General features: G+C 34.4%; 1 protein-coding gene across 1 annotated transcript in view; it reads left to right on the plus strand.

Annotated features, from left to right (window-relative positions):
- The window catches only part of LOC149564504 (uncharacterized), a 195798-nt gene extending 187531 nt beyond the window's left edge, over positions 1–8267 (plus strand). The window contains exons 6-8 of the mRNA XM_089818046.1: positions 7039–7282; positions 7453–7560; positions 7901–8267. Of these exons, the coding sequence (XP_089674172.1) occupies positions 7039–7282; positions 7453–7560; positions 7901–8020 (472 nt within the window). The 3' untranslated portion in view covers positions 8021–8267. The remainder of the gene's footprint in view (positions 1–7038; positions 7283–7452; positions 7561–7900) is intronic.
- The last annotated feature ends 4630 nt before the right edge of the window (positions 8268–12897 follow it).

Raw genomic sequence — 12897 nt, forward strand, 5'->3', positions numbered from 1 at the left:
AAAGTGGAAAAGTGGCAACCAATGAGAAGGCACCAAAATGGTGGCCAATTAGAAATACACTTGTCCTATCCTAGAAGAAAGGGAAACTACCACTTGGGCTTACATCAAATGATCTTCTAATATAAATCTCCCTTTTTCTTTCATTCTTTTAGGTAGGGCAATGAACCTAACTAGCCTTTCATTGACTTTTTCCATGGGAGGACAAGGTGTATGCTTTATCTTGAGCTCAGCCGATTTCATCATGCTGCTTGCTGCTTGTAATGTCTTCTCATGATCCTTCTCATATTCTTTTGCAAATCTGATAAAGGCATTGAGGGAAGAAAGGGTGTTCAAATGTTTCTTCTTAATAGCAACCTTTCTTAACTCATCCAATCTTGATCCAAGTTTTGTCTCATTGATATCCTCTTCTCTGATGTCTTCGAAATCAAGTGCAACCCCAACGTTACTCATCATGGTTGAAATGGAAGTATCGATGCTTGGGCTGTGATGTGCAACTGCCTTCTATATATCTTCTTTGCCAAGGGGGATTGTCCTTCCTTTAGTCTGTCATTTGCCTGTATCATGTTTACTGTATCGACATTGGTATCGATCATTCGTCTCATTTTCGAGAAGAAAGTTATTTTGGGCATCATATCCTCTGTCTTTCTTAGAGTTTGTTCCCTTAGGATTCTTGCTTGCACTAACATCTACCATCTTGTTGCCCTATGACAGGATGTTAAAGTGGTGGATAATGAATGCAAGAAGAACCAAGCGAGACTATCTAGACAAGAATGAAAGAAGGAAGTCAGCTTAAGGACCCCTTTCAACTCTAAATGATTAAAAGTCACCTCTACCAATAGCCGAATCTTTCTTTTGGAATTTAGGATCAGACTTTGAGAATTTCAAATCCCTTGCAAATCAGACCTTCATTATGTATTTCTTCACCAACAAAATCGTCCAATCTGAAGGAGAAAATCGCAACCCCTCTTGAAAATCAGAATTTTGTCTTCCACAAATTTCGGCTCCCACAAAATTCGCCAACCAAGAAGAGTGCAGATCTGCCCTCAATCATGGAGAATCGCCAAACATAGAGATCTCTACCATGAAGAAATTTGCCAACAATAATGCCAATTTGCCCTAGCTGGAAAAATCACCCAAAGAAGATGCCAATCTGCCTTAGGAAAATCGGTCAAGGAAGAGAAAATTTGCTCCAAATCAAAAATCGCCTAAGCACCAAAGAGGAGTGAGGAATGAGGAAATGAGAGGAATGAGTTTCCTCTTATACCCAACTTGCTCATCCTCCCTAGCTGGCCGACTAGGACCCTGGGAGCAAAAATAAATTAATTAGAACACAAGACATGGCCCCCAATTAAATGCTTAGCCCAAAATTAACTTTGTCAAGATGAAATTTACTTTTAAAAATTGCCAATTAGACCAAAATTGCAAAAAGAAAGTAAATAATGCCTTGGAGATGCTAAATGTTTCCATTTAATGATGACTTAGTAATTAATGTCATTAAAATCGGATTAAATTACCAATTTCATTAAAGGCTTAAAAAATTTCAAGACAATTTTAATCCATTTAAAGCTAATTTTTTTGCAACTCAATTCAAATCGATTTTGCCAAGCAATTTTAGTTTTGACAAAAATAAAATCATTTCTCTAGAGTCTAAAATCGATTTTGCAATTTGATTTCATCATCACAAAAATTAATTTGCTCGCCGAAAAAATTCAATATTTTCCAAATAACTTAAATCTAACAAAAATTTATTTTTTGAAAATTATTCAAATTTACACAATTATATCCAAATTTTCAAAAAAATCGTCTAAGTACAAAATTTACAATTTTATCCTGCCAAGTGTGGTTCTTTGAAATTTGTCTAGCCTAAGGATGAAATTGGTTGTTTTAGAAAATCAAGTTTAGAACCGAGTGAAAATAAATCTAACCCCCTCCCTTCTGGCCTGAAGGCATCCAAGACTTGAAATTTTCAAAAAATCAAGTCAAATTTTTTTTGGACAACTCAAAAATTTGCCAAGGCGATTAAAAAGGGGGTCTCCAAAATTTTTGGGGCGATGGTGTGAAAACCTCACAACAGTAAGATAGTGAAGAAACATGATTCAGAGAATCCCTATGAAGTGGAATTGCCTAGTGAACTAAATATTTTACCAGTATTTAATATTTCCAATCTGACAAAGTATCATGAAGGAGGTGTTGAAGATGAGGTCACAAAAGTACAGTGGAATATTCTAGCAACTACTTCAGCTACATAAAAGATTGAAGACATTTTGGGTAGTCATATTGGCAAAAGCACCAAAAACAAGATATATGAAGTATATATGGTCAAATGGAAAGGAAAACCTGTTCAAGATTCATCAGGGCTATTCAGGGAGGAGGTTAACTGTCTTAGTTTTCCTCTTAACACTTGAGATTTTACAGAGTCACTTCTCAAATTACCTCGGGTGTAAAGGAAATTTTGCATCCTTAAATCCAAGTCATAACCATCAAAATATATCAACCCAAGCATTTGGAACCTTGATGAGGAGGTCTTGTTAGGTTTTGAAGGTATCTGAGTACTTAAGGCCTTGGGAAATACTAGGTAACTTGCACAAATTGGTAAACTTGTAGTTGGTACATCTATACACCACCCTTACCTCTGCATTAGATTTTAAGGGTTACCTCAATACAGAGTTGTTATTTTTGGAAGCTTGCTATTTTTAGTAAGTTTATTGTTCAAGCTTAGAATGTTTTGAACTTTTGACTTCCTGGAGATTCTTTTTAGATATATCACCCTACCAATTAGTTCCATTGGAATCTCAAGTCTATTTCTGAAATTATTAAAAATAATCAGTATTGGCAACAGGGTATAAAAACTTTGAACTCATTTTTGAAGGCTTTTGAGGCTCTGAAAAGGGGTCAAACCTCATCTAACTAGAATTTGCACAAGGTACTTGTTATAGAGGAATTTGTGGCATTTCCAAAATGAGGCAATAATAGTAAATTGGAGCAATTGGCGACAAGTTATGGTCTTCAAAAGTTGTGCCCCCTAAAATGGACAAAAATGAATTTCCTTCAAAATTTCTTTTCAGATCCAAAATTTGTTGGGGACTACTCTAATGTAATGAACTATGAATAATAATAATATTTTAAGGTTGGTCAACCTTAGGGTCTAGATTTAAAATTTCTAGAACTTTCTTAGGTGGTGGAAAATTGCCTATATAAGAAGGCCCTTAGAGTTTTCTAGGACATTTTGGGAAAATATTTTTATGGTAGCTCTAACTTATAAAAAATTGTAAGGAAAACGCCCATGTGGCTATGCATGTTATATTTCTAAAATTTGTATTTCTATACTATTGGAGATAGTAAGAAGCCCATTTTTTGTTCTTGCAACTTCTTGTTATTTTTCTACTTCTGTTGTGTGTTTATGCTATTAAGGGGAGTGCCCTTCATCACAAATGAGGATAAAAAGTAATCAAATCAAAAAAGAAAAATTCCAAGATTTTCACAAATTGAGTACCTGCAATTAGGAAAAAAAACCCAAAATTGTCAAGATAACTAGGAAAAACTCAACGAAAATCTCGGAAAACAACACCTAAGGGATGAAAAACCAAGGCCAAATCAAGACATGATTGACTGCCTTTGAGAAACGCCTTTAAAATGTCTACCTTAGAGAAGAAGTATGAATTTATCAAAAATTTCGTAGTGTTGTCTCCAGTTTGCAAATTCAAAGTTACAAACATCAAAATCACCCACCAATGTCCTAGTTTGAGCTTTGACAATGAAGATTGAGATTGGAGACAATGCGGAAGAAGAAAACTGAAAGGTGGAAATGATCACACATGTGAAGAAAGAGAGCTTGAGGTAAGAACTAGAACCACCTCATTTATAGTTGAAAGTTAAATATATTGACATTTGATGGTCTGCAGAAAATTTAGATTCTTGGATCAAGTGAAGGTGAATTTTAGTGACCACAATGTGAGTGAAGCACAAATAACATCCTTTGCACATTTCAAAATGAGTGACATGCTCATGGATGGTGGGAGAGCTATCTCACTTCATGCGTGACTTGAAGAAGAAATTGACAACATGTAGTTGGCTTTAAGATCATTTGAGGAAGAATTTTTTAATCTAATTGATCATGTAACAGTATTGATTGTCTGCAAGCTTTGGGTAGTGATAACTTATAGAGTGGATGAGTTGATAGTTGCGTTCTTGGCAGTCAGAAAGTTCTTTAAATAGATTTTGTATCATCAAGGAAATTAGCATGATAGTCTGATAAATGGGCTGACCATCTTTGGTCTACTTCTATAATAACTTAATAAGAAAATAAATTTGTATTTTTACTCTTCTATCTTGTATGCATTATAATTCTGTTCACTATTTTAAGTATTAATTTTATCAGATTGGAAATTAAACAACTATAAGCTAAGTTGTTGGGTTCTTTCAAAATTGATCATATTCTTGTACCAAATGGACAAACCTGCCATCCTAGAAGGGTACTTGTGATGCTAGGACCATAAAAAAACAAATTCTGAAACTATAAACAAAACAATTTCTCGCGTGTTGAATTAGAAACTATCGACTCCTCTAGCACTAATCTTGTATTCTTTTATCAACCTGTGCATATTTGTAATGACTTGATTGAATGAGTAAAGACCATGTGAATTATCTATCTTGTGCAACATTTGCTGCAAGTATATGATTTTAAGAACAATCAATGAGACAGGCATAGTTTGCTACTTAAACTCAGTAGACCAAAAATTCTCGGTTTGCTGAAAATTTGAAAAATAAAAAGTAAGTAGGAGATATTTCCACAGCAAGTCAATTTCTGATATTGCTATCAGGATTTAACTGTGTAGTTTTTGAGTCAAACTCATTGACCCATGCTTCATGAGTAGTGATTCAACATGAATCCATCTCTCATTATAATAAATAGAACACTTAGCACTCATTGGATCTAGGTGATGCTCACAGAGGTGAAGCACCAAGACTTCCCGAGAGGTCACCCATCCCAGTACTACTCCAGCTTGAGTGTGCTTAACTATGGAGTTTCCTCCATGGTTAACCCACTCTGCTTGCAACCCCATTTGCAAAACCTTCACCAAGTGTGGTGCCTTATGAACCAGTCATTAGAAAGCCCCTTAAGCTTATCAATTGATAAGTAGGAGATAGCATAGCAACAATATCTCCTACTTATCAATTGATGAGCTTTAGGGGCTTTCTAATGACTGGTTCATAAAGCACAACACTTGGTGAAGGTTTTGTAAATGGGGTTGCAAGCAGAGTGGGTTTAACCACGGAGGAAACTCCGTAGTTAAGCACACTCAAGCTGGAGTAGTACTGGCTTGGGTCACCTCCCAGGAAGTCCTGGTGCTTCACCTCTGTGAGCATCACCTAGATCCAATGAGTGCTATGTTCTGTCTATTCTAATGAGAGATGGATTCGTGTTGAATCATTACTCATGAAGCGTGGGTCAATGAGTTTGACTAAAAAACTACAGAGTTAAATCCTGATAGCAATATCACAAATAAAAAGTACTAATTTTTTTGAATAAAACATTAATTTAATGCAAAATATAACTATTAAAGTATCAAATGAGTTTTGGGGACAGCACTCCTAGCATGTTCTTATTGCAGTACGTAGGCATGACATGCAGAGCCCTCATCCAAACCCAAATGAAGACCTTCAAAATCCATGACCTTCATAGTGCTTACTATTTTCCTGATTTTAAAGTGTTTTAATCGACACTTTTGATGTGCAGTGGAAGTCAAGGCTCTTAATCATCAAGTACCTAATGAGAACTTGCTAGAAAACAAGCCAAAAATTGTCAGAAATTCACTATAAAATCATGCATGTTAATACACTGTGATAGTTTGTTGTGATTTCTCAGCAACTGACCTAGTCTGCTAACTATGGCTATAGAAAATGCTTTGCATGAATTGGGGTAGATCATAACAGTTTTGAAACTGTTTCATATCTTGCCACAGTGGTAACAAATATAAGAGTTATTGCAATCAGAGGATAAAACATTATCTTTGTTCATCACTTATCACTCACCATGTTGCTTGGGCTAGCAATCTGAATGAGAGCATATAAATGCACACGAAGTGCTAGACTTTATAATCTTTAATTTAAAATAACATTATTACTATATTTTTATCGTCTTCACAATTTTCTATCAAATTTAAGTCACCATCGTTTATATATTCTGTACTTTATCTTGCAAATTATAGATATTTTATATATATGGCACGGCCAAACACAGCTGCATTGTATCCAGGGAAGAAGATTGCAGTACCAGAGAACTTGAACTGAAACCTGTACCCAGTATCATATCCAAACGGACAAGTTAAGATATAAGATCTACATTATGCCTTTTTGGCAATTTCCATCCATAGATGAGCTTACCTTTCCTTGCCAAAGAAGATACTACAACTTACATGCTAAATTGCGAGAAAATGTAGCTAAGACCAAAGGAATCCCTAATATATTGTTTATTAGCTCTTACATTTTAGAAAGATTGGCCTTTTCCTAGCAAGTGGCAACAATATTGTTGCAGGTGTGATGTTTGTAAACAAATATAACATTTCAGTCCTGAACTATGTCAACTGGATAACCTAAACTTAACTAGAATGTGACCATTTATTTGATGACATACTTGATTATCATTACTTATCCGGTCTGAACATATTTCTCATATATCAAATGAAAATAACTCTCAATTTGCTTCTCCGGTAGAATTCTTGAATGAGCCTGATGAGAAATTTACTCTCCAAACAATTCTTGATTCCAACCATTCCAAAGACCATTAGTAATCGATTGCCTTGCTATTCAAATGACTGATGTGACATACGGAAATCTAACCCATTGCCACTTGCAAACTAGTCTCTCCATAATTGTCAAAAATCGGATCTTTAAGTATGTTATTTTTTAAGATGCTAAGTTGGACTGTGCTGGATTTCTTGATGTGACTTTGAATTTCTCATGAGATTTTACGTAATAGATTATAACCATATTCTATCATTTATAATTTCCATTTTTTAACTTTTATTTATGTTGTAGATGCGAGATTATACGAGGTGGGATGGAGAAATACCTTACTCCAATGGGGCCAACAAAATTACATGTAAATCCTATTTTTGAAATTGGTCCTCTTGAACCTCGATTCTCTGAATGGTTGGTATTTGAAGGTATCAGTGTGGATGAAAAAGGACGGCAACATTACCTTGATGCAAGTGTAGCTTATAAACGGGCTATCCTAAATGCCATTGAATATCTATCTAAATTTGGATATTCGAGGGAACAGGTGCATCATTATTAACTTCTGTTGATAACTTCTTTTTAACTAATATGCATGCATATATCACCATTAATGTCAATCTGCTAAAAATTATTCTCACCCTCATAATAATAATCAGTGGGCGATACTTCTTATCGTATATGTGATCAAAATTATAACACACAACGTAATGACAGGTTTACTTGCTCTTATCATGTTGTCCATGCGAGGGGAGATTGGCAAGCATCGTGGATACCCCTAATGCTGTTGCAACAATTGCTATTCCAACGGCAATTTTTGATCAGGTTGATTGCAGCCCTTACTTTAAATTTGGAAATAGAAGGGAAAGGTTGATGAATGTATGGATAGAAAAATTGAAATTCGAGATAGAAAACAAATGAAATGTGGTGTTCATTTATAATAAGCATTAGAGCTTGCAAGTTTGTAATCTGTATGAAGGCTTGTTATTTTCAATTTTTCTAGTATTTTCCAGGCTTTAAAGGTTTGAGATTTTCACAGATGAACATTATAGCATATGTTTCAAATCAACTGTGTATTGAAATTTTTTCAGGATTGCTTTTCCACATATATTTCTGTACACACGTTTAACTTAATAATAATGATCTATTACTGTTTTGAGTGTAGGATATTCGACCACGAAAGCAGGATGTGCCAATAGGTCCACAGCTAATCAAGAAACCGGATGTTCTGAAATGTACCTATGATGGAACACTTCCTGTCACAAAATCTCAGGCTTCTGTTTGAGCACTTAAATATGTATTTCTAAGAAATCGAGGAAATACAAAAATTTGTTGGTCAGAACAATTATCTTGACAATCTCACGTTGGGTAAAACAAGCAATGAATTTACTTAAAATTGCAGAAAAACATAATGAATTTTAATGTATTTTGTAGTCCACATTTGTAAAATATAATCAATATGATGATCTAACTAGAAATGTGTCTGTAACCTGCACCCTGTTTTGTGAATTATGATATATAATATTTCTCAACTGGCGACTGTTAACTTTAAAACTAAGCTTCTCTGTAATTTGGTATTTGCAAACAGCATGGAAGCACGTGTATTATTGTTGAGTTTGGTGTGGAAACCACCTAGCCCTGGACAAAATAGAAAAGTTAATGGAGAATGCACTTATAGATGTTAAATAAGAAAGCAAAATGAGGAGAAACTTCCTTTCAATGCAATTCTCCTATAATACTAGTAAATATTTCACATTACGTATCTGTCGTGCTAGACCAATGAATGGTTTGATCCCTGCCATTTTCAACAAAAAAAATTCTAGTCACTATAGATGCTTAAAGGCTTGCAAAAAGAATTAAAAGAATGTAAAAAGAGCATTTTTCCTTTTTGTGTTAGAAGGAAGCAATTGATATGTAGATTTTAACTTAACTTTCATCAATCATAGAGTTCCAAGCTATTTTTCAATTTAGGAAAAAACTATTTAAAATTGTAGCTTCTTCACAAAATATTGTCATTGAATATCTTATTCCATGTATTTTTTAAGATATCACTTATTCAATTAGTATGGATCATAGTAATTACTATCACCCTTGCAAGACTTTAGGGTTGTTATGGTTGTTAAGGGTTTGAATCTGCCAAACCTTGGGAAACCCTAAATCTTTATGTTGTTGTTTAGATCCATGTTTTAATTTGTCATTGACTTGTTATAGTTGGTTCCTGGTTACTTAAGTCACAACATAAGTCGCATTGTCAAATTGACTAGACTCTTGTCCTAATGATCTTCAAAGTTTATCGGCCACACAAAGCTTTGCAAATGTCTTAAGCCATCTCTACTTGGTTTATGATGTGGCTTGGACTCTATACCTCATTCGAGTCAATTGTTTCTTATTGGTTTTGTGGTTTCCCAAGTCTATGTTCTAAGCTTTTCTCATAGATGTGCTTACTTGTATGTGTGGTCACTTATTCATGTGTCTTGTTCTTGCCACCTATCGTCTCTTCATGCTTTCGCAAGACCATATATGATTTTCATTTGTTCTATAGTTTTGAACGTTAGGGTTGGTATTGTTAGGAAATGGTCTAGATTCTACACAAATCACCAGTGCCTAATTGGTTTCAACATTTTGCATGTCTGAATCTATCAAAAGTGTGAGCTCTACAATATTGAAAAATGGGATCCACTTCTCCTTTTGTGATGAAAACATAGACAAAGTCAACTTTTTCTAGCCTGGGCAACTCTTATTGCTTTCGCAATTTAAACATCCCACCCAATTCCAATTGCCTTGAGCGGAAAAAAACCAAAGGTGCTTTTTTCACATTTTTAAAATTGTGAAGTGAGTTCCTTGCCACTTTGGAATTAACCTTGAATTGAAATGATTGAAATAGAATGCTAGCAAGTAGAGGTGATAGATCTAGCATGAAGAAATGTAAATTTATGAATATGCTCTTGAATTTGAAATGTAATCAAGTATGTAGATGTAATGGTTTTGACTCAACTTCAAAGACCCTAGAAAGGAAATCAAAGTGAAACCAAAACCTTTATGAATTTATGTGCTTGAAAAAATGCCTTTATAGATCTTGAAGGAATGAAGATAGAAGATGCAACAAAGGATCTTGAAATGTATGAAGGGATATCTTGAATGTTCAAAATGCAATAGAAGATCTAGCATAAACTCCTTCAATGGCTTGAATGCATAAATCCTCAATCTTCAATGGATAAGTAGCTTGGATGCCTTGAATGCTTGAAGAACGCTTGAGAACTTGGATGCTTAAACATTTGAGTGCTAGAGTACTTGCTTGTAAAGTTGATGGATATGACAAATGGAGCAAATGGAAGGGTTTATACAGAACTCGGAAATAACTAACTCCAACATGCTGACCAATCTAGAAGTTAACACTCGAACATCCTGAAAGACAAGACCCAAAGAGGGGGGCCAATATAGGGCATCATCTAGGGTGCAATATTCCCTTGATTGCCCCATAAGGGGCAGATTGCATCTCTAATTTGTTAGGGGCCTAATGATCGGGAGCACAAACCCTTGGGGCTCCAAAACGAGTCCCAAGATTCGAAAATCAAGTCCAAATTCTGAGGAAATCTTGTTTCAGTGTACGGAGTAGATTCAAAGTGGATAGATGAATGAAAGGAAGGACCTAGGGGATAGAGATCCTACCTCAAGCTTAACACCATGAAATAAGAGCTTTAAAGAGGATCTATTAAGTTTTGCCCCAATTCCACCTAGGAGAAAGGACAGAAAAGGGAATAGGAGTTGATGATCTCGTATTAAATAGGTGCTAAATCTTAATCAAATTTGAGGTCATCCAATTTAAGACAATACAACTCTTGTCCACATAGAAAAGTTTTGCACTTTGGAAGATAATTTGATAGAGTTATGTTCTTGTGAAACTGCATGGTTGTACCGCATGGCTCCCATCCAACCATCCATTCCCAAAAGATCAAAGGTTTGTCTTGTTTTTCACTAGATTTTAAAAAATTTCTATAAATGAAATAGATTTAAGCTAAGAGAATAGTTAGCTCCCAACAACTTGTCTTGCATTTATCAAAAGATAGGTTGTTACGTGTGAAAGGGAGTTGATGATTTTCTAAAGTCTTTCTATATAGTCTTGCAATCTTTCATGGTTTTGATCAATTAATCAATTCATTATTTGATGAGTTTCCCTCTCCATTTAAAATCTTCATACCACAAAGTTCATCTTATAGTGTTTTGATCTATTAGGATCTTTTTTGAGATAGCAACGATAATGTCCATCATAGTTATTTCTACTAACTCTCAATTATCTTATCCCACAATACTTCATCCTATTTTAATCCAAGAATTTAAGAATGAATAAGCTTCCTAAAAGAGACATATTTAGATAAGTTGTTTTAATCTTTTCTAGAAATGATGGACCTTTGGCATGAAGATCTTCAATCCATTCCCTAGTGGTTTTACCAAGGGAATTATCCTCTTATACTCTATTGAACATGGCTTGAGCACTCGGTAGATGAGATTTTTTTTTTCTTGGGATTGATTTACTAGCAACACAGAAGGACAAACATTTTTTTAAAACAATCAATCTGAACATCTATTTGCGCTCTCATTTTGTGCTTATCTGTTTAATCCATCTCTAATCTCTTCAATATTCTGATTGTAATCACTCAGAAGTTATGAGTATCTACTTGCTTGTAGGGTGCCCTTAAATCAACTTTTGAGACATAAATGTGAGTCGTGATAGCTTAACTATACAATAAACTAAGCTATCTCTACATAATCATCTTTTTTGTTTTTGTCCGCCATCAACTTGGACAATTTTTTTTAAAAATTTGGTCTTCAATGTCCTTTGTGACAATTGTCCTACTATTTTATCATGTAGAATTTTGAAAGGGGCTAATTTCCTTCTCTTAGATGGTGAAGTCTCTAACCATGATGGAGAGCCTAGACAAAGTATATTGGTGTAAGCATATTGGGAGTAGAATAATCTAAATCTCTCATACTAAGAGGCTAGAATGTCCTTATTAGACCAAATGAGAAGCATGGAGGACTTTTTCCCTTTTGGCCATCCTTTTTCGTCATTCTTGTAAAGGTGGCATTTGTCATTCATCCAGAACTTCCACTTTAACATTATTTACCTAATAACCTCTTAAAGAATTCAATCTTCATCTACCTAGAGTGTTGCATCTAGTTCACCAGTCATCATTTTTAATTCAGGATTAATCATCTTTGCATTGTGGGATTTAATAATTACTTGTGTTAGAGAACACCCACAATCCTCATCATGTGAAAACCAACAAGTCATGGATGCACTTGTTGAGCTCTGAGGTTGTGATAAAAATTTAGTTGTAGATTAAGATTATTCTTGTTTTCTTTGGAAAATGATTTACATGTTTAGATCCTTACTTCACTAACATTTTCTTGTCCAAGCTTGATCCCAACATGTCACATTTTATCACATACACTAGCTTTGCATCCAAACTTATTACATGGAAAATATTACCATTTAAAGAAAAAGGGTACCTAGTTTGATAAGGGGAGGAGTATGTCTTCTTAAGTATTTATTTCATCGACAATGGTGAATCCTTTATTATTTCCATATTCTTGCTTGGATCCATCCTTGACATTCTCTTTTCCTTTTTCATCTTTGTTAGGAGTCTTAGAGATTTCCCTTGTTGAAAAAAAGTTTTCCTTTGTCCCATGAGGGTTTCAAAAAACTTAGGATTTCATCAATCATAACACTGCCATTTTTAATCTTTGGGTTCTATTTAAGTTGCTACATTGCATATCTTAACTCCATTTTCAAAATTTTAATTTCATCCTCATGTTTAGTGCAATTGGAGAGCTTTCTTTTTTCTTTGGATTCTTTTAGTTCTTTCCTCAACATGAAATTCTCTTCTTTAAGTTATTTCATTGTTTGGATTTGATTTGTTGCTTTGTTTCAAGATTGTCAATGGTCATTTTTCCTTCTTTGATCTTCTTTTTCATATGGGTAATATTTTCTTCAACTTTCTTGAACTTTCCTTGAAAGACATCAAATTCATCAAGTACACATTTCAATTCACCTTTAATATATACAAATGCATCAATGTATCACTCATTTATTTTCATATGATGCAAATATTTCTTAGATTTAAACATGGTACTCATATCTTGGATCTACCTTAATTTTAG

The sequence above is a fragment of the Cupressus sempervirens genome, chromosome 3 (genome assembly GCF_028749045.1).
Source record: "Cupressus sempervirens isolate cs-2001-9-10 chromosome 3, ASM2874904v1, whole genome shotgun sequence".
Taxonomy (NCBI): Eukaryota; Viridiplantae; Streptophyta; class Pinopsida; order Cupressales; family Cupressaceae; genus Cupressus; species Cupressus sempervirens.